The 25,899-nt window shown below is 44.2% G+C and overlaps 1 protein-coding gene across 1 annotated transcript; it reads right to left on the reverse strand.

Moving 5' to 3' along the window:
* Window positions 1-744: 744 nt before the first annotated feature.
* LOC126071914 (zinc finger protein 699-like) lies at window positions 745-25,899 on the reverse strand. The gene is made up of 4 exons (XM_049876369.1): window positions 25,792-25,899; window positions 11,307-11,433; window positions 9,858-10,038; window positions 745-9,501 (listed from the first exon to the last, which is right to left on the reverse strand). Exons 1-4 carry the CDS (start codon window positions 25,792-25,794, stop codon window positions 8,793-8,795), a joined length of 1,020 nt encoding a protein of 339 aa, XP_049732326.1. The 5' UTR covers window positions 25,795-25,899; the 3' UTR covers window positions 745-8,792.

Genomic DNA, 25,899 nt, shown 5'->3' on the forward strand with positions numbered 1-25,899 from the left:
AGCTTTTGCATGCATATGAGGCAACTGAAAATACCATGGCTTGGGTCAGGCTTACCTTAGTCCTCAAGGTGACATCGTTGCTTTTTAACACTTTAGAGAGGTCTTTTGCCAACATATGCCCAATGTAATATGTTAACTTCTTGACTGTTGCTTCCATGGGCATTGCTTGTGAATCCAAGTAAAATAAAATCCTTGACAACTTGAATATATTCTCCATTTATCATGATACTCCCCATTGGCCCAGTTGTAAGGATTTTTGTTTTCTTTATGTTGAAGTGTAATCCATACTGAAGGCTGTAGTCTCTGATCTTCATTAGTGTTAAGTGCTTCAAGACCTCTTCACTTTCAGAAGCAGCACATGTTAAATGGCACAAGTTCCACCAGGAAGCCAACAACTTTCTATTTAAATCTACTACCCAAGGGGGAATTTATGCTTTACCAAGCACTTCTTCCTGCACCTATAAAATAGTACAGGTAAAGCAGAACAGTACATACTAGACTAAAAGGAAAAAAAAAAACCACCTGGATCTCTAGAACATGCCCAAAGAACTTTGGGACATGTCTGCATTGCCTGTGCTTAGAAAGCGATACTCTTGTGTTCAATGAACGTAACAAGGACTAATAAACATTTTCTTGTATGGTAATGGCCTGGTTCCAGTTGGCAACATTAATATGTCTAGAGGATGAACTGCTACTGCGAAGCCATGATCACATGAGAGCATTCAACAACTCATCTGGAACCAAAGAGGATAAGGAGACTAATTTTAATCCAATTACAGATAGCACACTGTGGACAGCCTCCTGACCAACACAATGTGGTAATGAAGATGTCACAGGTTAACATCCTGCTGGATGATGTTATCTATACTCCTGTATGAGGGGAGACTGTGAAACAGGAAAATGGACATGACACACAGGGAGTGGCATGATCCTAACGGCTAGGCCTTGGCGTTGCTAGGAGCTGGCCAGCCATTCAGAGAGAGACAAGGCATCATTCTATTGAACACAAATGGCTTCATGAGACAGGACTACTCTGTGAGCATGATGGGTCAGGACAAAGGCAAGTCTACTCCATAAAGATCTCTGAGCAGATAGAGAAACAAAGGCATCATCCAAAGCACAAAAAAGACGCACCAACTTCTATCCTGGCTCTTAGTCATTTAGTGCTGCCGTAACAGAAATACCACAAGTGGATGGCTTTAATAAAGAGAAATTTATTTTCTCACAGTCTTGTAGGTCACAAGTCCAAATTCAGGGCATCGGCTCCAGGGGAAGGTTTTCTCTCTCTGTTGGCTCTGGAGGAAGGTTATCATCCCCAATCTTCCCCTGGTCAAGGAGCTTCTCAGGCACAGGGATCCCATGTCCAAAGGATGTGCTCTGCTCCTGGTGCTGCTTTCTTGGTGGTATGAGGTCTCCAAGTCTCTGCTTGCTTCCCTTTCCTTTTATCTCTTGAGAGATAAAGGTGGTGCAGGCCACACCCCAGAGAAACTCTCTTTACCTTGGATCAGGGAGGTGACCTGAGTAAGGGCCGTGTTACAATCCCACTCTAATCCTCTCAACATAAAATTACAATCACAAAATGGAGGACAACCACACAATACTGGGAATCATGGCCTAACCCAGTTGATACTCGTTTTTGGGGGGACATAATTCAATCCATGACACTGGCCAACAGGGATAATGATGCTTCTTCCTGGTAGCAGCTTTAGCTTCAGTCTGTCTTTCCAACATTGTAGATCCAAATCAAAACTCTCAATCATGGAATTAACCTCCCTTCCTCATTGCTTCTGAGTGCAAAGCCTGGCTTCATTGTACCTTCCTCAAAGTAGCCAAACACACTCTGAAATCCTGTAACACCTTCCTAATGAGACATCTAGACTCATTCACAGTGTATGGTCCCTGCCATTTGAAGTAAGTCAGGCGTATCAGCTTTGTTTGGCCATAGCAGGTGTGTTCCTGGTATTCTTTGGCTGGAGGGCACTGACATGAGCAATATTTAGGTTTTTACTATTAAACCAAAAAACCCCAAACTAAAGCCCATTGGCATCGAGTTGATTGCAGCTCATTACGACCCTACAGGACAGCATAGAACTGCCCGTATGGTTTCCAAGGAGTGGCTGGTGGATTCGAAGTGCTGACCTTTTGGTTAGCAGCTGAGCTCTTAACCATTGTGCCACCAAGGCTCCTTTCAGTATTAACAATGAATAAACGGTCATTTTAAAAGACAGTAGCTGCAAAGGAACTAAAGGAAAAAACACCAGAGGGAAAAATGTCAAAAGGTGTAGGTACATATGTAGTTCTATTTCCTCAGGATATATAAGGAAAAATAAACACAATTACAAGGATGAATTAACAATCCACCATCAGAACGGGATATGCTACCATACCATCTCAGTTAATAAGACATAACACATGACACTTGTAAGTATACGACAGATTTTAAAACCTAAGTAAGAGTTTCCTAAGAAACATACACAGAATTATGTCTGACAAAAATGTTATTTGTTTTGAATCACACTTAACAATGAAAGTAATTAAACACCAGGAGCCCTGGTGGTACACTGGTTAAGAGCTTGGCTGCTAACCAAAAGGTCGGCAGTTTGAATATACCAGCAGCCCCTTGGAAACGCTATGGGGCAGTTCTACTTTGTCCTGTAGGGTCGCTATGAGTCAGAATTGACCCAGTGGCAATGGGTTTGGTTTTGGTTTTTTAATCACACATAAAAATGAAAGTAATTAAACATGTCTAGAAGTAAACATACACACACACACACACACACACGCATAGAGAGAGTACATTATACAGAGAGAGAGAGAGAAAGATTTATCTCAAGGAAATGGCTCACGTGTTTGTAGAGACCAGCAAGTCCCAAGTCTGTGGGTCAGGAATCAGGCTGGAGGCTTCTCCTGACTCACATAGCTGCAGGGGATGAAGAACTCAATATGGGCAGGTCAGACAACAGGCTGCTGGCTCACAGGCTGTGAAAGCCAATGAATCCCCAAAATCAGCAGGCAATATAGCAGGCCACTAGCTCAAGTCCCAAGAACTGGAAGTCATATGATGACAAGCCAGTTGCAGGATCCAGAGGGAGCAAAAGCCAGCAAGCTTTGGCAGAACGTCCATATATATTGGACACAGGCTACACCCAAGGAAGCTCCCTTTACAACTGATTGGCTGATCACATTAGATCACATCACGGACGTGATTACACTATATCACAAAATGGAGGATAACTATATCATCACATGACTGCCAAATTATATCATTACATAACTGCCAAATTACATCATTACATAACTGCCAAACCACTGAGAATGACGGTCCAGCCAAGTTGACACACAACCTTAACCATCACATCCCCCAACCTGCTACGTATATTCCCATATGTTTATTTTAATCGTGGAAATGTCAGAAACACAAAGTGCACAATCAGTGTAGCCTCTTAATAAAGCCATCAGGGAACTACATTTCCTGCATTTTTGGCCACAGCATTAAATCTCTTCGAGTGGAATCAGGAAACAGAACCACATGACATGAAAGCGTTGGAGATGAAGAGTCGGAGGACAAGAGAAGATCTCTCACTGCAGCAGCCTGAAGCAGTGTGTGCCTGAGCAACAGAGAAGTTCCACGTCATGGAATTGTGTCCCTGAAAAATGCGTATCGTAAATCTTACTATACCTGTGGTTTTAATACCATTGAGGAATAGGGTTTCCTTTGTTATGTTAATGAAGCAGTATTAGCGTAGGGTGTTCTTTAAATCAATCTCTTTTGAGGTAGACAAGAGCAGATTAAGCAAGCAACAAGAGTACACAGATGCAGGAAGCGAGATGCCATGCCACATGAGATCTCCAAGGAACCAAGAAGCTGAAAAGAGACAAGGACCTTCCCCCAGAGCAGAAAGAGAGAAACCTTCTGCTAGAGCTGGCGCCCTGAGTTTGGACTTGTAGCCTCCTAAACTGTGAGAAGAACAGGGCATCAGGATTGGAGGAAGACTCATTAACAACCTGCGTTATGCAGATGATGCAACCTTGCTTGCTGAAAGTGAAGAGGACTTGAAGCACTTACTGATGAAGGTCAAAGACCATAGCCTTCAGTATGGATTACACCTCAATATAAAGAAAACAAAAACCCTCACAACCGGACCAATGAGCAACATCATGATAAACAGAGAAAAAACTGAAGTTGTCAAGGATTTCATTTTACTTGGATCTACAATCAACAGCCATGGAGGCAGCAGTCAGGAAATCAAAAGATACATTGCATTGGGTAAATCTGCTGCAAAGGACCTCTTCAAAGTCTTGAAGAGCAAAGATGTTACCCTGAAGACTAAGGTGCACCTGACCCAAGCCATGGTATTTTCTATCTCATCATATACATGTGAAAGCTGGACAATGAATAAGGAAGACCAAGGAAGAATTGACACCTTTGAATTGTGGTGTTGGCGAAGAATAGTGACTATACCGTGGACTGCCAAAGAAGGAACAAATCTGTCTTAGAAGTACAACCAGAATGCTCCTTAGAGGCAAGGATGGCGAGACTGCGTCTTACATACTTTGGACGTGTTGTCAGGAGGGATCAGTCCCTGGAGAAGGACATCATGCTTGGCAGAGTACAGGGTCAGCAGAAAAGAGGAAGACCCTCAACGAGATGGACTGACACAGTGGCTGCAACAATGAGCTCAAGCATAACGACGATTTTAAGGATGGTGCAGGACCGGGCAGTGTTTTGTTCTGTTGTGCATAGGGTCTCTGAGTCAGAACCAACTCGATGGCACCTCACAACAACAAACTGTGAGAAAATAAATTTGTTTCTTAAAGCCGCCCACTTGTGATATTTGTTATAGGAGCACTAGATAACTAAGATTTGGTATCAGGAGTGGGGCATTGCTCTAACAAATACTTAAAATGTGGAGCAGCTTTGGAATTGGATAATGGGTAAAGGCGGGAAGAATTTTGATATGGTTTATATAGTAAGGCCTTAGATTGCCCTGAAGAGACAAGATTTGGTAGAATTATGGCTATTAAAGGCAATTTGGGGAGGGCTCAGAAAGAAGTGAGGAAAGCTATGGAGAAAGGCTCTGTCATCTTACAGAATACATAAGGCACAGTCAACAGAACGTTGCCAGAAACGTGGACATTAAATGTGCTTCCGGGGAGGCCCTAAAGGAAATGATGAACGTGTGACTGGACAGTGCAGGCTGGGCAATGCTTTTATGCCATGGCAAAACTTGTCTAAATTATGTTCGAATGTTTGGTGGAAGGTAGAACTTGTATGTGATGAACTTGGATATCTGGCTGACATTTCTAAGCAAGATCTTAAAGGGGCCATGTGGTTTCTCATTGCCGCTTATAGTACAACATGAGAAGGAAGAGAAGGACTGTAAAATGAACTGTGCAAAATGAAACTGGAACTTAAAGATTTAGAAAATTTTGTAGTACAAACTAAGGACATATGCCCTAAAACTCTCAACAAGGACTTGGTGACTCGATCTTTTGTTAGAGATTAAGCGCGTGACTGATAGATCTAACCAACTACCACAGCAGAAAACCCATCAGCTTAGACTAAAGGGGACAGCGACAGGATGCAAGGAAGGAAAGCTGTCTGTCTGCCTCTTGAAATTCTATAGGCAGGGAACAGGCCAAAGGAGCTGTATCTGTTGTCCTCCAAGAAAAGGACCATCCCTGTAGCAGCTCGGAAATCAGCAGAACTACTGGAACACTGGAATGAGCGCTGATTTGGTTTCAAGGGGTGATGACACAGTCTCCTGGGTCTCAAAGGCTGCAGCCACAGCCTCTTGTGTCTCAAAGTGTGGAGCCATAGCTTCCTAGGTTTCAAAGTCAGATCTCCACCAACTTGGGTTCCAGAGTATGGGGCTGCCATCCAAGTGAGCCAAGAGGATGGAGCCTCTGGCCAAAAGTGAAGGGGGCAGGGCTGCCATGCCCAAAGGTCAGCAGAATGGGATCGCTGTACAAAGATGACATGGTATGGCTGCCATATCCAAGGAGCAGGGGAACAGAGGATACTGGGGCTGAAGCGGTGGTGTCACTACTCAGATTGACTAGAAGAGGGACACCCAAAGCCAAGGGAGCAAGGTTCCCATACCAGTGGACCTGGAAGGTGAGGCCTCTGCTGAGGGCCAAGGAGTCTACAGCCAGAGTCTGGAGATTGGGGCCGTTGCCCAGGTGGTCTCGGAGAACAGAGGAGTATTTCCAAGCCTTGAGAGCAAAAATAATTTGGTTTGCTAGGTTTTGAACTGGCTTGGTGCCCATTATCCCTACTTTGCCTACCATTTCTCCCACTTGTAGTAGAAATGTCTACCTTGTGCATGCTCCACCATTGTAGCTTGGGAGCACATAACCTATATTCTATTTTTCACAGGTTTTTTTTTTTTTTTTTCACAGATGAAGAATTTTGCCCCAGAACAGAACACACCAAAAGTCTCACCCATATTTGATTTAGATCATTCAGAAAATGAGACTGTGGACTTGGAGTTGATTTAAGACTTTTGGGATGATGTGATGGGGTGAACGTGTTTTGCATGTGAGAAGGACATGGATTTTTGGGAGCCAAAGTGTGGAATATTATGTGGAATATTATGGATTGAACTGTGTAAATCATATTATACCGGTGGTTATAATCCCATTTTGGAATTGAGTTTTCTTTGTTATACTAACGAATCAATTTAGTGTAGGGTGCGCCTCAAGTCAATCTCTTTTGAGATATAAAAGAGCAATTAAGCAAGCAGCAAGAAGCACAAATGGGGGAAGATAGATGCCACATGAGATCTGCAAGGAACCAACAAACTGAAGCTGAAAAGAGACAAGGACCTTGCCCTAGAGTAAACAGGGAAAGCCTTCCCCTAGAGCTGGTGCCGAGTTTGGACTTCTAGCCTCTTAAACTGAGAAAATTAACTCCTGCTTCTTAAAGCTACCCACGTACGGTATTTCTGTTGTAGCAGAGCAGCACTAGAGAGCTAAGACAGTCCCTGATGGGGAGCTTCCAAAAAAGCCGGTAGAAGCTGCTGTCTAGGAGGGAACTAAAGTCAAACACACGGTGTGTGGGTGTGTGGTTTGAGCTGTTCTTGAGTGACAAAGCCAGATGCCAAAGATGAGCTGTAACCTAGGCTACTGGGTTCCTACACATCTCTCTCTCCTGATGGCCCAGCAGAACAGAGAGGAATGGCTTCTTCACTTCTGCCTTCCAACGCTCACTCAGACACCTTCCTCTTCTTGTGATCTTTAACCCAGAACCACAAACAGAAGAGACTCTGGGAGATGTAGCTCCCAACCTTACCCAGGTTGACAGTAAAATTCAGTAGAACCACCTGTACCCTAGCTTTCATCTTTATGCTACAAGTCTCTTCTTAACTTGATGCATTGTGTCAGATTTCAACCAAGGTCAAGGACAATGACCAAAGCTCAAAATAGAAACATAAATCAGACCAGGATGTCTTGTTTCAGTATCTTGGCAGAATTACTACTTTCTGTTAGGCAAAAAGGATGTGGTATCAACTAGCAACAAACAAATGTGGAAGATATATATCTTAATAATAAAGAATGAAGGGCAAGGTAGATGAGTCAGCAAATTCCAGTATTTGCAACAGTACACTAAAAATTAATTTGAACAACACCAAAGTCTCACATATGTCATTACTACATATTAGGAACAGAGTGAAAAATATGAATCAAAACTTTTTATATAAAATTACAAAATGTTGCATATAAAAAGACAAAACAAACAAAAACCTCTGGGCCCAAGACATCATAATGGAAATGAGACAAGTTTTAGGTTAGTGCACAGTTATCTAAAGCTTTATACAACAAAATACATGATTACAGCTGAAAGGCGACGTGAAAACCAAACACCAGTCGAGTTGCCCCCGAGCTGGCTCTGATTCATAGAGCCTGTCTTAGTTACGTAGTGCTGCTGTAACAGATACACCACGAGCAGATGGCTTTCACAAACAGAAGTTTATTCTCTCCCAGTTTAGGAGGGTAGAAGTCTGAATTCAGGGCACCAGCTCTAGGGGAAGGCTTTCTCTCTCCATCGGTTCTGAGGGAAGGTCCTTATCATCAATCTTCCCCTGATCTAGGAGCTTCTCAGCACACGGACCCCAGGTCCAAGGGACACAACGCTCTCCCAATGATTCTTTCTTGATTGCTTGAGTCCTCTCTGCTCGATTCTCTCTTTTATATCTCAAAAGAGATTGATTAAAGATACAACCTAATCCTATAGATTGAGTCCTGCCTCATTAACATCACAGAGGTTAGGATTTGCAACACGTATGATAATTGCTTCAGATAATAAAATGGGGGACAAGCACACAATACTGGGAATCACGGCCTAGCCAAATTGACACATAATTTGGGGGGACACTATTCAATCTATGGCAGAGGCCCGTGTGTGTCAGGGTAGAAATGCACTCCATAGAGATTTGAATGGCTGATTTTCATAAGTAGGTTGTCAGGCCTTTTTTCAGAGGTATCTCTGGGTGGCTTTGAACCACAAAACTTTCAGTTACTAGCCAAGCACTTAACTGTATGAACCACCCAAGGACGTAGACAGCCATTATCTTAGATACTTACATTAGAAATATGAACTAGAAATTAAATATACAAGAGATCCATACAAAGGTTGAATAATTAAAAGGTTTTCCTAGTCTGTTCGTGTACACAATACCTGAAGGTTTTCCCATATTCATTACATTCATAAGGGTTTTTTTCCAGTGTTTTCTTATGTGTAAAACAAGGTTTTTGGGGTGAATGGAGGCTTTCTAATATTCTTTGTATTCTTAAGGATTCTCTCCAGTGTGTTTTCTTACATGTCCTTGAAGGGATATAAGACACTTGTAGGCTTTCCCACACTGCTTACATTCATAGGGTTTCTCGCTAGAGTGAGTTCTCATATGTAATCGTAAAGAGGTAGTCCATCTGAAGGTTTTCCCACATTGTTTACATTCATAGGGTCTCTCGCCACTGTGCATTATCATATGTTGTCGAAGGTTTGCAGGCATACTGTAGACTTTCCCACATTCCTTACATTCGTAGGGTTTCTCTTGACTGTGCATGTTCACATGTTGTTGAAAGTATTTGGGACAACGGAAACCTTTTCCACATTGCTTGCATTCATAAGGTCTCGGTTCACTGTGTGTTTTCCAATGTCCATGAAGGGAGGAGTAAAAAGTGAAAGCTTTTCCACACTGTTTACATTTATAGGGTTTCTCTCCAGTGTGAGTTCTCTCATGTTCCTGAAGGGATGAGTAAAAATTGAAGGCTCTCCAACAATACTTGCATTCATAGGGTTTCTCTCCAGTGTGCATTCTCACGTGTTCTCGAAAGTATGTGGGACAATTGAAGGCTTTCCCACATTCCTTACATTCATAGGGTTTCTCTCCACTGTGCCGTCTTAAATGTACTTTAAGGGATGAGGAATACGTAAAGGTTTTCCCACATACTTCACATGCAGGGATTTTCTGTCCTCTGTGACTGCTCACTTGTCCCCTAAAGAGGAGGAGCAAGGCAATGATGAGTACAACTACATGTTTCCCATTTTCAGTGAGCAGGGATGTTTTCTACACTCTCTGCATTGTTTCAAGGTGAAACAACCTGAATACTTGGCTAAGGGCTTGGGTAAAACTATTGCTTTCACACTGTTTTTCACTAGGGGGTTTCCTGACCGTTGTTTTCAACTGAAATATGTTTCAGACCCTCAATATCTATATTACATTTACGCAAACATTATCATGTGAAAATCCTCAATATACAACTGTTCAGCTACATTTATACTATTTCTTTAATTTCAAGATAGTCTAACACTCTGCTGGGATACTCCTTCCTCTTGTGTAAATGCCACTCACCTCAAATGCTTCCTCTGGATTTGGGGCTGATCTTCAGTGTTATGAAGTTTCCCTTTTTCTTCCAAATCAGACAAGGAATCATTTCTTCTGAAACTTTTAATTTTCTCATCACTGGAGATTTCATTTCCAAATATATCCCGCGGATGACTTGATCCAGTGGTTTTAACTTGAATACACCAATCTGCAAAAATTGATAACGCAATATAATTTCTTGGGGAAACAGGAAAGAAAAACAACCATTTATTGATTTCTTTTCATATACTGACGCAGAATAGTAAACACATTTTATAAGGGATTATGGACAGATGAGCAAAGAAGGATTCTGCGGATTTTGACAAAATTAGGGAAAATGGGTCAAAATGGCAGGCTATCCAATAAAGAGACCGGTCGCTGCAGAGTCAACCCCATCGTGTCACAGCAGAACTGTGATCCACAGGGTTTTCAGCGGCTGATTTTTTGGAAGTAGATCACCAGGACGTTCTTCTGAGGCACCTCTGGGTAGACACAAGCCTCCGATCTTAGCAGCCAAACACGCTAATAGTTTCTGCTACCCAAGGACTCCATCTACGATGAAACAGTTCCAAAAAGATGGAGACTGGTGTTGATATTAAGAGTGTATTATCACAAAAGCAAAGCAGGTAGGAATTGAGCAAAGTACACATGCCCAAATCCTACCTTTAAAGAGGAAATAGGAAAGTCTTTCCCCCAGAAGAAGGAAAGCGTGAGGATGGATGAGACATGGAAGAAGGAAGACAGATAAACTACAAAGTACTTTCTACTAGACATGTTTGGAAACACTTATCCCCAAAATTAACTTCATTCTTCTCAAAGACTAATTTATTTTCCTAATTGGTATTTCCAAATATAATCCTGTTAGTAAAAATCCTCTTCATCCCTAAGATTCTTGCCTTCCTGGTGCTCACAAGCACAGATGAGGCCTCCCTGCACTGTCTCCAGCTCCCACTGGGGGATCACATGGGAATGTGTGGCTGACACCCTGTTAACGGAGCAAAGCTTGTGATCAGGGAGGACTATGAAGGGCAATAAATATTCCCACGAGATGAACAAATACTTTGGGCTTCACAGTGGCTGAAGATGGATAAGAGTAGGTTCAGCTGCAGCAAAAGTACTGTGTTAAATGTGTACTAGTCAGAGTATAACTCTCATAGGAGTGAAAACCACAAAGCTTCTGTGTGCCATAGAAGTCTATGCCAAATTTATAAACTTAGGGAGCTTTGAGAATTTAACGAAGAGAAATAAAAAGTCAGTTTAATGCATAAAAACTCCATTTTCATGGAAAAGCTCTCTGATCTCAACTTCCAAGAGGTCTGGGACTGTGTCTGTCTTTTCTCTAACACATTCCCATTCCTCAGCCCAAGTAATAAAGGACCATGTGGGAGATATATTTGCTCCACAAAAGACGAAGTGAAGGAATGTTGCCATCCTTACCTACTGAGGCCAAGTTCCAGAAGGTTTCCAGCATCACATCCTTGTAGAGATTCCTCTGAACAGCACTCAACAAAGCCCACTCTTCCTGGGTGAAGTTTACAGCCACGTCCTCTAAGACCACCGAGTCCTAAAAGAGCCCACATATTATTTCAGCAAGGCACCATCTCCCAGCGTGTGCAGGAGCACGGGAGGCTGCTAACCTGGGGTACTGGACTCAGTCACAGATTCCTGAGCCACGGGGACCTGGCACTCTTGTGGAAGATGCTAATCATTAACGCAATAAAACACAATATGCTCAGCAATGGTGAGTGCTTTTCAAAATACGATGTGAGACAACAACAACTGATACACAGTTATGCTCACATCATTAAAATTCATTATTTTTAGTGATATTGGGCAGATTCTGGGGCAGGGTAAAGACTGACAAAATCATCATTCAGAAAACACTGGAAACAGACACTCAGTTTGCTAAGCCATTCCTTTCTTATGAGATTCAAAGAACTGGAACCAGGATGTCTGGGTGCTGCAAACGCTTATGGCACATTTCCAGTGCCCCAACATGGAGGCAGCAGAGTCACAGGGCCTGGCCTGATCCCCTCAGACCCAGCAAAGGTAGAGAGACAGTCTCCTCCCAGGACGAGGCGGGTACTGCGGGCAGAGTGGAACGCCAGAGCCCTGGGACACAGAAACACTTGTCAGGTATGAGGAACACCTGACTCCTGTAGAATTCACCAGGCCAGCAAAAACCAAACCCATTGCCATCAAGTCAATTCCAACTCATGGCGACCCTACAGGACAGAGTAGAACTGCCCCATAGAGTTTCCAAGGAGTGCCTGGTGGATTCGAACTGCCGATCTTTTGGTTAGCAGCCATAGCACTTAATACTACACCACCAGGGTTTCCACCAGGCCAGCAGGGCCTCTCAAATCAATAACCGAGCACCAGAATCAGAGGAAAGGGGCACCAAAAATAGTCACAGAAGAGTTTGACCCCAGTGGAGCCCACGGTGATTTTAATAGGGGCAAAAAAACCCTACCTAGTTAATACCTTTAGAGCAATAGGAAAGGACACTGCACCATGAAATGAAGAGCAACCAGTTATGAAAAATATTATGGAGTGTGAAAACAAAAAAATATGATTCAAGAAATTTAAGGAAAAAAATCCCACCTATATCAGCCACGAAAAAGGAGCTGCTGCTGCTTCAACTGGAGTTGGGTAACAGGGAAATAGAGTCAACTCCATATGGTAAAAAGATAACAATATGACCCTAAAGAAATTAAAAGGAAGGGATTAAAAAATATAAAAGCAGGAGATAGGAAAACCCATGATAGTTGAATAGGGAACCTACTGTATTGCATCAACTGGAAGATTTATATGTTCTCGTGTTTAATCCCTCTGGAAACTGGACCTCACCTTACATTCCATGAGATCACAGCACTGGGTCACAGATTCCTACGAGCTTCTTTTTCTAATTTTTACTTGTGAATGGTGACACATGGTATCAAGGGAACCCACTCAGTGATACGGCTGTTACCACATAACTAATATTTTATAGCTTTACTGAAGCTGATAAATACAAAGGATATTGAAGAAAACCAATGTGACAACTGTGAACCTTATGAATAAATCAATTTTCCTTCAATTTATCTATCTTTTCAATTCAATCACACTAGAAATCAAAAAAAGTATATTATAATTGCCTACCTGGCTCTAAGGTCCCTGGTTGGTGGAAACAGTCTGTGTTCACCTAACCTGAAGGTTGGTGGTTCAAACGCACCCCGCAACACTGCGGAAGTAAGTCCTAGCAATCTGCTTCTGTAAAGATTACAGCCAAGAAAACCCCATGGAGCAGCTGCAGTCTGTAATATATGGGGTCACCATGAGTCGGAAATGGCTCAACAGCAATGGGTTTGGACCTGGTCCTAAACGATGTATCACTGAACCTTTTGAAAAATGGCATTGTTCAAGTATGGATGCATATTAACCCTTCTAGGATAATCAGTTAAATAAGTGGCAATGAAGATCATATTTAGAGTTAAATAGGAAAAAAAAGAAAATGAGACACAGGGATATAGTGCCTGAATCATTTTAAAGACAGCAAGAGACTATGGAATCAAAAAGATAACGTAACACAAATACAAGACTCAAAGGCAAAATGCTGGAAAATTCAAAATACATCAATAATAGCTGCAACACAAAAGGCCTGAACATCCCAGGCTAAAAGAAAAGTTGAGCATCCTGGATGAAAAATGACACATAGCAATGTGTGTTACCGAAAACATAACACAGAAAGACTGAGGGCCAAGAAGGAGTGCCATACAAAAGGCAAATGCAAGTTTTAGAACATAAATTCACCTAAATCATACTAGGCACTCAAGTTTTAAAACCAAAAGTGCTACTAGAGATAAAGACCGAAACCAAACCCACTGCCATCGAGTCGATTTCAACTCATAGCGACCCTATAAGACAGAGTAAAATTGCTCCACTGAGTTTTCAAGGAGCGCCTGGCGGATTTGAACTGCTGATCCTTTGGTTAGCAGTCATAGAGCTTAACCACTACGCCACCAGGGTTTCCGAGATGAAGACAGTCATGATGGTACAACAGCGGTTTTATATACACAGGAAGATATGATGATTCCAAAATCGCACTCATCTAAGTAACAAAGCCTTCATGTATGGGGTGCGTAACCTAACAGAACCACAGACAGAAATAACAAATCTGCTGCCACGTTAGGAGATTTCAGAACAATCCTCAAGAATTAATAGATCATGAGACTAAATAAAAACTCTGACATGTAATATATTTGAATAGGACAATTAACAAGCTTCAACTAACAAGTATACAGGGACACTTGTCAAGACTAGAATGGTCATTTTTTCAATCACACCTTGAAAATTATTAGCACAGACTCTGTACTGTGCCAAAAAGTTAGGCCCAAATATCTAGAATACTGGTCTTTCATATTTCACTCGCTCTCACCACAATGCAATAAAAAAAGATGTTAACAACAATCTAAGAGAAAAAAGTACAAAAATTTTATACATTTATTTCAGTAAAGTTTAAAGCAAAGAAAAAGAATCAAGGTGCGTATAGAGAAATAAACAGCGATTTCATTGTTCCAATATAAGTATCACAACTTGTGTGTAGAGGATAAAATGGTCAATATTCCCAGCTTCTATATTTTAAGTTCACTTACAAAAAAATATTCCAGAAAGCTGCAATTATGTCAAAATTAAACACTCTTAAATAACCAATGGATCCAAGAAGAAGCCACAAGGGAAATTAGAAAATACGTTGAAAGAAATTAAAACAAAAACATAAAACTTCTGGGATCCATCTAAAGTATTAAGCAGTTCTGAAAGACATACTTATGACTAAGTCACCTATATTAAAAATGGAAAAGATCTCAAATCGATAATCAATTTTGGTCTCGGATAAAAATCAATCAATGACTTAGTAGATAAGAACTGCTTTAGGTGAAGGGAAGGACAACACTCAATACATGGAAGGTCAGCTCAACTGGACTGGACCAAAAGCAAAGAAGTTTCCGGGATAAACTGAATCCTTCAAAGGTCAGCGCAGCAAAGGCGGGGGTTTGGGAACCATGGTTTAAGGGGACTTCTAAGTCAACTGGCAAAATAATTCTATTATGAAAACATTCTGCATCCCACTTTGAAATGTAGCATCTGGGGTCTTAAATGCTAACAAGCGGCCATCTAAGATGCATCAATTGGTCTCAACCCACCTGGAGCAAAGGAGAATGAAGAACACCACGGTCACACGATAACTAAGAGCCCAAGAGACAGAAAGGGCCACATGAACCAGAGACCTACATCATCCTGAGACCAGGAGAACTAGTTGGTGCCCGGCCACAACCGCTGACTGCCCAGACAAGGAGCACAACAGAGAACTCCTGAGGGAGCAGGAGATCAGTGGGATGCAGACCCCAAATTCTCATAAAAAGACCATACTTCATGGTCTGACTGAGACTAGAGGAATCCCGGCAGTCATGGTCCCCAAACCTTCTGTTGGCACAGGACAGGAACCATTCCCGAAGACAACTCATCAGATATGAAAGGGACTGGACAGTGGGTAGGAGAGAGATGCTGATGAAGAGTGAGCTAATTACATCAGGTGGACACTTGAGACTGTGTTGGCATCTCCTGTCTGGAGGGGGGATGGGAGGACAGAGAGAGTTGGAAGCTGACAAAATTGTCACGAAAGGAGAGACTGGAAGGGCTGACTTATTAGGGGGAGAGCAAGTGGGAGTACAGAGTAAGGTGTATATAAACCTATATGTGACAGTCTGACTTGATTTGTAAACGTTCACTTGAAGCTCAATAAAAGTTAATTAAAAAAAAAATCAATCAATGGAAAACATCTCAAATCAAAACTTGTCACTTTGAAAAACTAGAAAACTATTAAACAAAAACCAAACCAAGCAGAAGGAAGGAAATAAAGATTAGATATAAATTAAATAGAACATAAAAAAAGTAAGAAAAATCAAGAAAACTGTACATTGGTTCTTTAAAGGGATAAAAAAAGATTTGACAAATCTCTAGCTAGACTGACCAAGGAAAAAAAGAAAGAGAGAAGAAGCAATTTTTTAAAATCGAGAATAAAGGAAAGACGTAACTACCAATCTTATAGAAATAAACGGCTCATAAGAGAATACTACGAAAAAATGTACGTCAATAAATTACTCAGACGAAATGAAAAAATTCTTTGTTATTGTTGTTAGGTGCTGTGAAGTCAGTTCTGATACATGGCAACCCTATGTATAACAGAACAAAACACTGCCCAGTCCTGCTCCATCCTCACAATCGTTGTTATGCTTGAGCCCATTGTGGTAGTCACTGTGTCAATCCACCTCGTTGAGGGTCTTCCTCTTTTTTCCTGACCCTCTACTCTGCCAAGCATTATGTCCTTCTCCAGGAACTGGCTGGCTGTTCCTGATAACATGTCCAAAGTATGTGAGATGAAGTCTTTCCATCCTCACTTCTACGGAGAATTCTGGCTATTCTTCCAAGACAGCTTTGTTCCTTCTTTTGACAGTCCATGGTATATTCAATACTCTTCACCCACATTGTCATGGATTGAATTGTGTCTCCAAAAATATGTCTCAACTTGGCTAGTCCATGATTCCCAGTAATGTGTCATTGTCCAACACTTTGTCATCTATGTGATTTTCCCATGTGTTGTAAATCCTATCTCTATAATGTTGATTATTTATATATATATGTATATATATATAAAAAATTTTTTTTTACATATATATATACATATATATACACACACACACACACATACATATAGTCTTGCCATCTTTGCTTCTAAGGAGCATTCTGGATGTACTTCTTACAAGACAGATTTGTTCATTCTTCTGACAGTCCATGGTACATTCAATATTATTCAGCGACACCACAATTCAAAGGCATCAGTTCTTCTCCGGTCTTCCTTATGCATCTTCCAGCTTTCGCATGCATATGAGGCAACTGAAAACACCATGGCTTGGGTCTGGCACACTTTAGTCTTCAAGGTGACATCCTTGCTCTTCAACACTTTAAAGAGGTCTTTTAGGTTGTGTCTTAAGTCAATCTCTCTCAAGACATAAAAGAGAGAAGTGAACAGAGAGACAGAGGGATCTCATACCACCAAGAAACCAGTGTGGGGAGCAGTGCGGGTCCTTTGGACCCAAGGTTCCTGCACTGAGAAGCTCCTAGTCCAGGTGAAGACTGATGACAAGGACCTTACTCCAGACCCAACAGAGAGAGAACACCTTCCCCTGCAGGCGGCACCCTGATTCAGACTTCTAGCCTCCTAAACTGTGAGAGAATAAATTTCTCTCTGTTAAAGCCATACAGAGAGATGGTATTTCTGCTATAGCAGCACTAGCTAACTAAGACAAACATCATAATTCAAAGGCGTTAATTCTTCTTTGGTCTTACTTACTCACTACCCAGCTTTAACACCCATATGAGGTGACTGAAAATATTATGGCTTGGGTCTGGCACACCTTAGTCTACAAAGTAACATCCTTGCTTTTTGGCACTTTAAAGAGGCCTTTTGCAGCTGATTTGCCCAATGCAACACATCATTTGATTTCCTGACTGCTGCTTCCACAGGCATCCATTGTGAATCAAAGTAAAATGAAATCCTTGACAACTTCAATCTTTTCTCCATTTATCATTATGTTGCTTACTGGTCCAGTTGTGAGGATTTTTGTTTTACGTTGAGATGTAATTCATACTGAAGGTTGTAGTCTTCGATCTTCATCATTAACTGCTTCAAGTTCTCTTCACTTTCAGCAAGCAAGTTTGCGTCGTCTGCATAACACAGGTTGTTAATGCGTCTTCTCCAAACTCGATGCCCCGTTCTTCTTCATACAGTCCAGCTTCTCAGATTATTTGTTCAGCATACAGACTGAGGAAGTATGGTGAAAAGATACAGCCCTGACGCACATCTTTTCTGACTTTAAACAATGCAGTATTCCCTTGTTTGGTTTGAACAACTACCTTTTGGTCTATGTACAGGTTCCTCATGAGCATAATTACCTGTTTCGGAATTGCCATTCTTCACTATGTTATCCATAATTTGTTATGATCTACACAGTCAAATACATTTGCATAGCCACTAAAACACGGGCAAATGTCTTTCTGAAATTCTCTGCTTTTGGCCAAGATTCATCTGACACCAGTAACGAAATCCCTCATTTCATGTCCTCTTCTGAATCCGGCTTGAACTTCTGGCAGTTCAATGTCGACGTACTACTGCAATCGCTTTTGAATGATCTTCAGCAAAATTTCACTCGTGTGTGATATTAATGATATTGTTTGATAATTTCTGCATTCTGTAGATCACCTTTCTTTGGAATTGGCACAAATACGGGTCTCCTCCAATTGGCTGGCCAGGAAGCTGTCTTGGAAATATTCTGACATAGATGATTGAGCACCTCCAGCACTATATCCATTTGTTGCAACATCTCAATTCTTAGGAAGACACAGTTACTGAACTGACTGAAGAAGAAATGGAATATCTATAGATGCAAAACAAATACAGCAACTGAATTAGCAATTATGAAGATTCCCACAAGGAAACCCAGGCTCAGATGGTTTTAATGGTGAATTCTATCAACCTCTTAAAGAAGCATTAACACCAATCCTTCACAAAATCTTTCAGAAAATAAAAGAGTAAAGAGTACTTCCAAATTCATTCTATGAGGCCAGTATTATCCCGACACCAAAACCAAACAGAGTACAAGAGAGGCAAACCAGAGACTACTGTCCCTTATAAATATAGATGCAAAAATCCTCATTAAGCACTAGCAAACTGCATTTAGCAGTACGTAAAACGGATTACACAACATGAGCACGTAGGATTTACTCCAGCAATATAAGGTTGGTTTCACATCAGAAAATCAATTGATGTAATACACTATATTAATAGAATGAAGGATAAAAACAACACGATCACTTAAGCAGATGCAAAAAAAAAAATTTTTTTTAACTTACACAATGGAACACTATTCAGCCTTAAAGAGAAATGAAGTCCTGATGAATGCCACAACACAGAACCTAGAAAACATGCCGAACAAAATCAGTCAGTCAAAATAGAATAAATACTGTATGGTCTCACTTATAGGAAATAAGCAAATATATAGAAACAAAAAGATTATTAGTGGTTACCAGGGACAAAGAACGAACAAATCTGTATTAGCGGAAGTACAGCCAGAATGCTTCTTAGAAGTGAGGATGGTGAGACTTCATCTCACATACTCTGGACATGTTATCTGGAGGGCCCGGTCCCTGGAGCAGGACGTCATGCTTGGTAAAGTAGAGGGTCAGTGAAAAAGAGGAAGACCCTCGACAAGATGGACTGACCCAGAGGCTGCAACAATGGGCTCAAGCATAACAACAATTGTGAGGATGGCACAGGATTGGGCAGTGTTTCGTTCTGTTGTACACGGGGTGGCTATGAGTAGGAACTGACTAGATGTCCCCTAACGATAGCACCACCAGGGAAGGTATGGACGGAGAAAGCGGAGCTTTTGCTCAGGATGCACTGAGTTTATGGGAATTGTGGTAGACTGATTTAGAAAACAATACTGACCGTGGCTCCACAACTTGAAGAGTGTAATTAATGTCATTGAAGTAAACACGTAGGAATAGTTGAGAAGGAGTATTTTTTGTTACGTACCTTTTCATCACAATAAAAAAACAAAATTAGCCATTTAACAAAATCCAATGACCTCTCACAGCACTCAACAGCACAGGAATAGAATGGAATTTCCTCAAACCTGATAAAGGACACCTAGAAAAAATCTACAGCTAAGGTCATACTTCATAGTGAAAGAGTGACTGCTTTCCTCTAAGATAAAGAACAAGACTTGGACGTCCAATCTCAGCCTCACCACTTCTAAACAACGTTGTACTGATGGTTCTAGCCAGGGCGACTAGGCAAGAAAAAACATAAGTAAAAAGCATCCTGATTAGAAAAGTAGAAGTAAAACTATTTCTAATCCTAGATGATACTAAACCAAAACCAAACCTAGCGCTGTCTATATATAGAAAATCCCAGGGATCCATTAAAAAACTATTATAATAATAAATGAGGTCATGAAGGTTGCAGGATACAAGGTCAATATATGAAAATGAAATGTGACAAGTGGATATTCTGTGTAAAAGAATGAGACTGGACCTTAATCTCATACCAAATACAAAAATTAACCCAAAATAGGTCATAGACATAAGAGCCAAAATTATGAAACTATTAGAAGAAAACGTAGAAGCATATCTTGTTCCCTTGAGTTAAGCAATGGTTTCTTCCATATGACACTAAAATCACAAACGATAAAAGAAAAAAAAAAACAGATAAATTGAGATTCATCAAAATTTAAAACTACTGTGCTTTAAAGGATACCATTACAAAAGTGAAAAGACCATATTTAGAATGAAAAAAATTGCAAATCACAAACCTGATAAGGCATTTGTATCCCAAATATATTTTTATATCATTTGACAATCAAAAATAAAAGACGACAATCTAGACAAATGATGCAATGAAACAAGGGACAAATGATTTGAAGACGTTTCTCAAAGGAAGACAGACAAATGGTCAAAACGCACGTGAAAAGATGCTCAACAGCTTTACTCGCTAGGCATCAATATACAAAATTCATCTGTGGAGAGAACATTTTCCAACTCATTTAATGAAGCCAACATTACCCTGACTCCAAAATCAGAGAAAAAAATTACATATGAAGAAAATGAAACAGCTGAAACTAACTGCTACTACAACTAGTGTTCTTTAAGTCCTACAATGTCCGTAATTCAGCATATGAAACGACAGTAACAGAGGAAGCATAAACCGTTACTGGCATCAACGAAGAATGAAACGAATGGGAAGAGAGTGCACGCTGTTAGAAAGGTGAATGCCTGTCGCGGTGATGTCACTTCTCCGAGGTAGATTTTGAGTCTTAATATAATTTCATTAAACCTACAATCAGATTTGCTTTTTGGGTTTGTTTGTATTTTCAGTTTTGACTGAACTTAAGAAAACTGACTTTTAAAAAACTGAAATGGAAGAGAGATATCTAAGAGAAGCTGAGATTTTCTACAGACCAAGGTGGAGGGCCTTTCATGAACACACTTTTAAATCCACAGTAACGAGGACAGTATGGTGTTAGGAGAGAGATGGACAAATAAGAACAAACCAAACCCGTTGCCGTTGAGTTGATTCCAACTCATAGTGACCCTATAGGACAGAGTAGAACTGCCCCATAGAGTTCCCGAGAAGCGCCTGGTGGATTTGAACTGCCGACCCTTTGTTTTGCACCCGTATCATTTAACTACTATGCCACAAGGGTATCCAGATGGACAAAGAGACCCATGGAAAAGAACAGAGACTTCTGAAACAGGCCCACCTATTTATGGTATGTGAATCTAACACAGCAGATATTGCCAGGCAGAGGGAGAAATAATGGATACTTTACACCTGGGACAGTGACAAATGGTTATCACAGGGAAAAATGAATCTTTTTCCTCCCAACTCAGTGGATTTACTGTGAAAGACAAAACTATACCTCAGAGTAGAACTGTGCTCCAAAGGGTTTTCGACACCTGATTTTTTGGAAGTAGATTGCCAGGCCTTTCTTCCAAGGTGCCTCTGGGTGGACATGAACCTCAACCTTTTTTTTTAGCTGCTGAGTAAGTTAACAGTTTGCACCATCCAGGGACTCTATAATGATGGTAATGTTCATTTAGTCTCAGTTCAGAAATTAAATAAAACACTGCCTGGTGCTAAAGAACAGAGGATAAAGGTGTAAAGGATAAGAAAAAGAATCAGGACAGTGGTCGGGAGGGAGATGACATCCGGGGGACACACCAGGAGAAAGGAACATCCGCTTCCACTTAAGGCCTGTTTCTTAACCTGGGTGGTGAGTCCACAGGTGTGCAAATGATTATAACTTAAACTTAGCATAAATTGAACCTTATTTCCAGAATTCTCTTGGCTTCCACAGACCTTATCACTCCATCCATTCAGATTTTCAACCAACAATATAAAAATCACACACAACTAAATAATGGATAAAATTCTTAAATGCCTAGGCAAACTGGAGTTACAAGGCAGCAAACTGTATAAAGGAAACAACAGGGACACGAGCAGCCTGCATCACCACAGTTCCCAAGGAAACTCCCTGTTCAGAAGGCTCCACACCAGCCTCTCCCGACTGGGACATGGCCCCGGGGTTCCACAGGACCCTAAGCAGCAGACGATGGCACACTGGGGGCTGCACAGCCCTCCTCTCCCTGTGCACCGTGTAGAGATCCTCCCTCTTGCATGACCTACTTCTCACCTGCATGGAACTCTCACCTTAAGGTTCTGACCCAAACAAATGCTCACATGCGTAAGCCCTTTCTCCAGAAGTCGGATCCAAAGGGGTCTCCCTCTAAATCTGACCTTCGCAGATGTTCTCAATCTGCACAAGTTACACTCTGCCTCCACCAGCTCCGTGCAGGCCAAATCCCAGCCAACTGCCAGGAAGCAGCCACAAGGGAGCCACAGTTACAAACCCAGATGAGTTGCCCCAAGCACACCCGCACCTGAATCTCCCCCTCCAGTGCTCCATAGCTTTTTCCAGTACAAATGGCACATTCTGGATGGTTATTTTGGCTGGTTGGGGGGGGCCTTCAGGGTGGTGGAGGGGATTGTCTCCAGAACACCTGACCGGCCCTTCCTTTACCTCCTTTGCAGGCTCCAAGCGGGACTCAGCTTGGAGTCACCACCTTCAGGCCTCTGTACCCCACCCCAGGTGACAAACCTGCTTTTCCCTCAATGCCAGTGTTTGAATAAGGACACGGCAGAGTCACTTTCACCCTGTGTATAGGATGAATCAGAATGGACTCGACGGCAACAGCTTTGGTTTTTTGTTTTTGGTTTTCAGGGATAAAGTTCCCCATTGCCATGGAGTCAATAGACTCCCAGTGACCCTGTAGGACAGCCTAGAGATGCCCCACAGGGTTTCGAAGGCTGTAATGGAAACTGACTTCCACATTTTTCTCTGTGAATCAGGTGGTGGGTTCAAAACACTAACCTTTTGGTTAGCAGCCTAACGCTTCAACCACTGTGCCACCAGGGCTCCTTAAGGTTAACGTTGGGAGCCATAAATACTGGCGCACTTCTATGCCTTTAAAATACTGGAAATACTAATCTCAAACAGGGATCAGTTAACTATTATTCTCATAATAGCAAATTGTAAATCAAGTAATCAGCACTGAGCCCTTCTGGGCCTTGCACATCAGTTTCACAAGAAGGTGCGCTAATCTCTGACCGCAGGATGCTAACAGGAAAGAGACCAAAATCACACATTATCATAAACTACGGCCCTGAACTGGAGAGTAACTACTATTTTTATAAATATTTTCAATCCATCTCTTTTTCCACCTCACTTTACGGTGTGAAACTCTCTGTTTTCTCTGCAATTCTAACAGAAGATAGGACATTCCTGAGACACTTCGCCAACGGTGCTCTCGGGCTGAGCCCCTTAATAACCTGACTCAGCCCTGAAAGGGAACCAACAGATCGGAGACTCACTATTCTGGAGAAGAGAGGAAAAGCGGAGAAAAGGAATCACTGTTACTACATTTACAGGATTCTGCTTTGGCAGCCACAATACAAGGAAGAACCTGAGCTCTAGGCAGGACTGGCCAAGGTGGGGGAAGTGAGGTGGTTGAGCTGGTGGTCCTGCCCACACGCTACTGACCCGAAGTGTCCCCACCACGCTGCGGGAGACTCTTGCCCTGAGGGAACACCCCCAGGCAGAACACCGCCTCTCATTCACTCATCCAAGAATGGGGTGACCTCGACGGCACCCCGACCCTATCGCCTTCTCCCCAACCACGTCCCTCTCCTCTCACAATAATCGGTAACCCTCTCTCCTAAGCCCCCGCGTCCATCTCCCCTCACAATCCCCAGTGACCCTCTCCCCGCCGTGTCCACCTCCCCTCAGTCCCCGGTGACCCTCTCCCCGCCGTGCCCACCGGCCCTCAGAATCCCCACTGACCCTCTCCCCGCCGTGTCCACTTTCCCTCAGTCCCCGGTGACCCTCTCCCCTCCGAATCTACCTCCTCTCAAAGTCCCCGGTGACTCTCTCCCCGCCGTGTCCACCTCCCCTCACAATCCCCGGTGACCCTCTCCCCGCGGTGCTCACCTCCCTTCAGTCCCCAGTGACACTCTCCCCACCGTGTCCACCTCCCCTCAGTCCCCGGTGATCCTCTCCCGCCCTGTCCACCTCCCCTCAGTCCTCGGTGACCCTCTCCCGCCATGTCCACCTCCCCTCAGTCCCCATTAGCCTCTCCCCGCCGTGTCCACCTCTCCTCAAAGTCCCCGGTGACCCTCTCCCAGCCGTGTCCACCTCCCTTCACAGTCCCCGGTGACCCTCTCCCCTCCGTGTCCACCTCCCCTCAGTCCAGCTGACCCTCCCCCGGCCATGTCGCCTCCTCTCAGTCCCCGCTGACCCTCTCCCCGCCGTGTCCACCTCCCCTCACAGCCCCCGGTGACCCTCTCCCCGCCGTGTCCACCTCCCCTCACAGCCCCCGCTGACCCTCTCCCCGCCGTGTCCACCTCCCCTCACAGTCCCCGGTGACCTTCCCCCCGCCGTGTCCACCTCCCCTCAGTCCCCACTGACCCTCTCCCCGCCGTGTCCACCTCCCCTCAGTCCCCGGTGACCCTCTCCCCGCCGTGTCCACCTCCCCTCAGTCCCCGGTGACCCTCTCCCCGCCGTGTCCACCTCCCCTCAGTCCCCGGTGACCTTCCCCCCGCCGTGTCCACCTCCCCTCAGTCCCCACTGACCCTCTCCCCGCCGTGTCCACCTCCCCTCAGTCCCCGGTGACACTCTCCCCTCCGTGTCCACCTCCCCTCAGTCCCCGGTGACCCTCCCCCCGCCGTGTCCACCTCCCCTCAGTCCCCGGTGACCCTCTCCCCGCCGTGTCCACCTCCTCTCAGTCCCCGGTGACCCTCTTCCCGCCGTGTCCACCTCCTCTCACGGTCCTCGGTGACCCTCTCCCCGCCGTGTCCACCTCCCCTCAGCCCCCGGTGACCCTCTCCCCGCCGTGTCCACCTCCCCTCAGCCCCCAGTGACCCTCTCCCCACCGTGTCCACCTCCCCTCACCGCCCCCGGTGACCCTCTCCCCGCCGTGTCCACCTCCCCTCACGGTCCCCGGTGACCCTCTCCCCGCCGTGTCCACCTCCCCTCACGGTCCCCGGTGACCCTCTCCCCGCCGTGTCCACCTCCCCTCAGTCCCCGGTGACCCTCTCCCCGCCGTGTCCACCTCCCCTCAGCCCCCGGTGACCCTCTCCCCGCCGTGTCCACCTCCCCTCACGGTCCCCGGTGACCCTCTCCCCGCCGTGTCCACCTCCCCTCAGCCCCCGGTGACCCTCTCCCCGCCGTGTCCACCTCCCCTCACGGTCCCCGGTGACCCTCTCCCCGCCGTGTCCACCTCCCCTCAGCCCCCGGTGACCCTCTCCCCGCCGTGTCCACCTCCCCTCACGGTCCCCGGTGACCCTCTCCCCGCCGTGTCCACCTCCCCTCACGGTCCCCGGTGACCCTCTCCCCGCCGTGTCCACCTCCCCTCAGCCCCCGGTGACTCTCTCCCCGCCGTGTCCACCTCCTCTCACTGTCCTCGGTGACCCCCTCCCCGCCGTGTCCACCTCCTCTCACGGTCCTCGGTGACCCTCTCCCCGCCGTGTCCACCTGCCCTCACTCCCCGCTGACCCTCTCCCCGCCGTGTCCACCTCTCCGAGCCCAGGGCCGGTTCCACTCCCAGGCTCCGGGAGTCCCCTCCGCACCGTCCCGCGCCCTGACGGCACGGCCCGGGACGAGACCCCGGGAGCCGGTCCCCTCGTCCTGCCGTCCGTTCCCTGAAGATGAGGGCTTCCGGCCGGCCATCCCCTCGCCGGGTCTCGGACACCCAGCCCCGCGCTCACCATCTCCGGCTTCTGCAGACCTTCCGGCGTCCTCTCGGTGGGAACAGGTGCACCCCACGCCGCGCGGGGCTGGTAACACAGGACGCAGCAGCGGCGCAGAGAAATGAC

This window comes from Elephas maximus, chromosome 3 (assembly GCF_024166365.1).
Source record: "Elephas maximus indicus isolate mEleMax1 chromosome 3, mEleMax1 primary haplotype, whole genome shotgun sequence".
Classification (NCBI taxonomy): domain Eukaryota; kingdom Metazoa; phylum Chordata; class Mammalia; order Proboscidea; family Elephantidae; genus Elephas; species Elephas maximus.

Excerpts from the sequence above, each read along its gene's own strand:
- LOC126071914 (XM_049876369.1), bottom strand. Across the intron at positions 10,039-11,306 it reads CTGGAACTTGGCCTCAGTAG|ATTGGTGTATTCAAGTTAAA; the intron begins GTAAGGATGGCA and ends CAATTTTTGCAG. Across the intron at positions 9,502-9,857 it reads ATCCAGAGGAAGCATTTGAG|GGGACAAGTGAGCAGTCACA; the intron begins GTGAGTGGCATT and ends CCTCCTCTTTAG.